Below are 2,838 nucleotides of genomic sequence, written 5' to 3'. Positions count from 1 at the left end.
GGGGGGGGGGGGGGAGAATGACAGGTGATATCACTAAGATTATACACAAGGATTATTATTATGAACAACTTTATGCCAAACAACTTAAATGAAGTGGGCAAATCCCACACAAGACGAAGAAGTAGACAACCAGAATAACCCTGCATCTATTGAAAAAAAATGAACTTTTCCACAAAAAGAAACTCCAGATGAACGGCAAATTCCACCAAAAAAAAAATCTATTATGGCCTGGCCAGTGTTCTCAGTGGTTGAGAGTGGACCCAGGAGCCAAGAGGTCACCGGTTCAATTCCCGGTCAGGGCACATGCCCTGGTTTTGGGCTCAGTCCCCAGTGGAGGGCATGCGGGAGGCAGCCGATCACATCAGTGTTTCTCCCTCTCCCTACCTCTAGTCAACTGTTCTCTAAAAACTGCGGTGGATGTTTGTGTACTGACCTCACTGGACTCGGTCGGGCTGGGCTGTTTGAATGTTTTGTTTTTAGGTTCCTTAGGGATTTCTCTGCAGACAATCACACCATATGCAGAAAGGGGCGTTTTCCTCGTTCCCATCCAGACACCTTTCTTTTCTCGCCTATTGAGCTGGCTGAGCTGCCAGCGCTGCTGTGAGGAAGGCTGGCGAGAGCAGGTGTCCTGAACTCGGAAGAAAGGCCCATCATCACCTGGGATAGTAATTGTGGTTTTGGTGTCTTTTTTTTTGTAGATTCTCTGCCATGTTTAGAAAGTTCCTCTATTCCTAGTTTATGAGGTTTTATTTATTAGTTTATTTTTTATGCTGCACGAAGTTGTGTGTCACCTTTGCAAGAGGCCATGCTAATCTTTCTACCGTTTCCATTTTAGTGTCTCTGCTGCCGAAACCAGCACCACTTTATTTTTTAAAACTATATTTTTACTGATTTCAGAGAGGAAGGGAGAGGGAGAGAGACATCAATGATGAGAATCCTGGCTTGGCTGCCTCCTGCACGCCCCCTGCTGGGGGTTGAGCCCGCCACCCCGGCGTCTGCTCTGACGGAGAATCGAACGCTGACCTCCGGGTGCATAGGTGGACGCTCAACCACTGAGCCATGATGGCTGGGCTCACATCTGTTCTTTTTTTTTTTTTTTAATATATTTTATTGATTTTTTACAGAGATGAAGGGAGAGAGATAGAGAGTTAGAAACATCGATGAGAGAGAAACATCGATCAGCTGCCTCCTGCACACCCCCTACTGGGGATGTGCCCGCAACCCAGGTACATGCCCTTGACCGGAATCGAACCTGGGAACTTTCAGTCCACAGGCCGACGCTCTATCCACTGAGCCAAACCGGTTTCGGCTCACATCTGTTCTTGATGAAGACGCCCTCCCACACCAGGCCACATCAGGCCATGCATTCTTCTCCCTACGTAGGAGTTGCGGGTCCCCAGACCGGCCCTCCTGGGAGGAAATGAAAAGAGCCCATAAAAAACTCCGCAGACGCCCATGTTCTAAGTTCTCACTGGCATTGGGTAACTTAAAAAAAAAGTTTCTCAACTATCTATGCCTTTGGTCAACTGCTGGGGTCCTGGAATGGCTGCTTGTAACAATGTGCCCGCTGTTGTCTTGACTGTAGCAGAGACAGGGTTGAGGCCTACACGAGCGTTTACTCCAGTAACGCCGGCAGCATGGGGGCAGCAGGTCCCCCATGAAAACCTGCTCACGTAGGGATGGGGAGGAGAGGCTGCGAGCGGGGGAGCGGGGATGGCTGCAGGGTCTGGTCCGTGTGTCTCCCTCCAGGATCTTGAAGTCCCATAACAAGGCCATTAATGTTTAACGGTGTGAACCCAGCTCCGCCCGCCCCGGGCTGGAGAGCGGTCAGCATTCCTGAGGCAAACTCCCCAGGGGCCAGGGGCCAGCACAGCAACCAAATCAGAGCACGTCCTGTCCTTCGTCCTCAAAACACACCGTCTTCTCGGAGCAACGGACCCATCCAGGTCCCAAGGCACAGCTACCTTTTTCTTTTAAAATATATTTTATTGATTTTTTTACAGAGAGGAAGGGAGAGGGATAGAGAGTGAGAAACATCGATCAGCCGCCTCCTGCACATCTCCTACTGGGGATGTGCCCGCAACCCAGGTACATGCCCTTGACCAGAATCGAACCTGGGACCTTTCAGTCCGCAGGCCGACGCTCTATCCACTGAGCCACACCGGTTAGGGCCTACCTTTTAAAAAATAATATATTTTTACTGATTTCAGAGGGAGAGAGACAGAAACACGATGATGAGAGAGAACCATGGATGGGCCGCCTCCTGCACGCCCCCCACTGGGGATGAGCCTGCACCCGGGCCTGGGCCCCGACCCGCAATCGAACTCGCAATCGAACCCTGACCTCCTGGTTCACAGGTAGCCGCTCAGCCCCTGAGCCGCTGCCTTTTACAGCTGCTTTTCTTGCAACACCGCCCCAGGCCTGCGGGACCTCGGGGAAGCCATGAACAATGGGGTCCTGTGACTCTTGGCACCTCCAGGCCGATTCCCAGCCCCAGCGTCTGCCTCCGCGCTGTCACCCTGACTCTGAACCCTAACCCTGGCCCGGACCCCTAACCCTAACCCTGACCCTGACTCTGACCCTGACCTCGGTCACGGAGGGGACTCCGACTATCAGGGACCCGGGAAGGGACCGCGGAGAAGGGGTGGGCGGCCTGAGCTTTTGGGGGCGCGGAGTGAGGAGGCGAGGCCTGGGCGCAGGAGTTGGTGGGGAGACGGAGGTAGGAGGGGCCGCAGGATCCGGGACCACGTGCTCGGACCGGACTCGCGCAGGGCCGAGCCGACCTCCGGCCTTCGACCTCCGACCCCTATCCGGCCCTCCTCGCGTGCGGACCTCTCC

The 2,838-nt window shown here is 53.7% G+C and overlaps 1 protein-coding gene across 1 annotated transcript in view; it reads left to right on the top strand.

Moving 5' to 3' along the window:
* FASN (fatty acid synthase) overlaps window positions 1-2,463 on the top strand; it is a 54,054-nt gene extending 51,591 nt beyond the window's left edge. Inside the window, 1 exon segment of the mRNA XM_015559883.1 lies at window positions 2,394-2,463. Within this exon segment, the coding sequence (XP_015415369.1) occupies window positions 2,394-2,463 (70 nt within the window).
* Window positions 2,464-2,838: the final 375 nt, after the last annotated feature.

This window comes from Myotis davidii, unplaced genomic scaffold (genome assembly GCF_000327345.1).
Source record: "Myotis davidii unplaced genomic scaffold, ASM32734v1 scaffold211, whole genome shotgun sequence".
Taxonomy (NCBI): domain Eukaryota; kingdom Metazoa; phylum Chordata; class Mammalia; order Chiroptera; family Vespertilionidae; genus Myotis; species Myotis davidii.
This window is presented reverse-complemented; position numbering and strand designations above follow the sequence as displayed.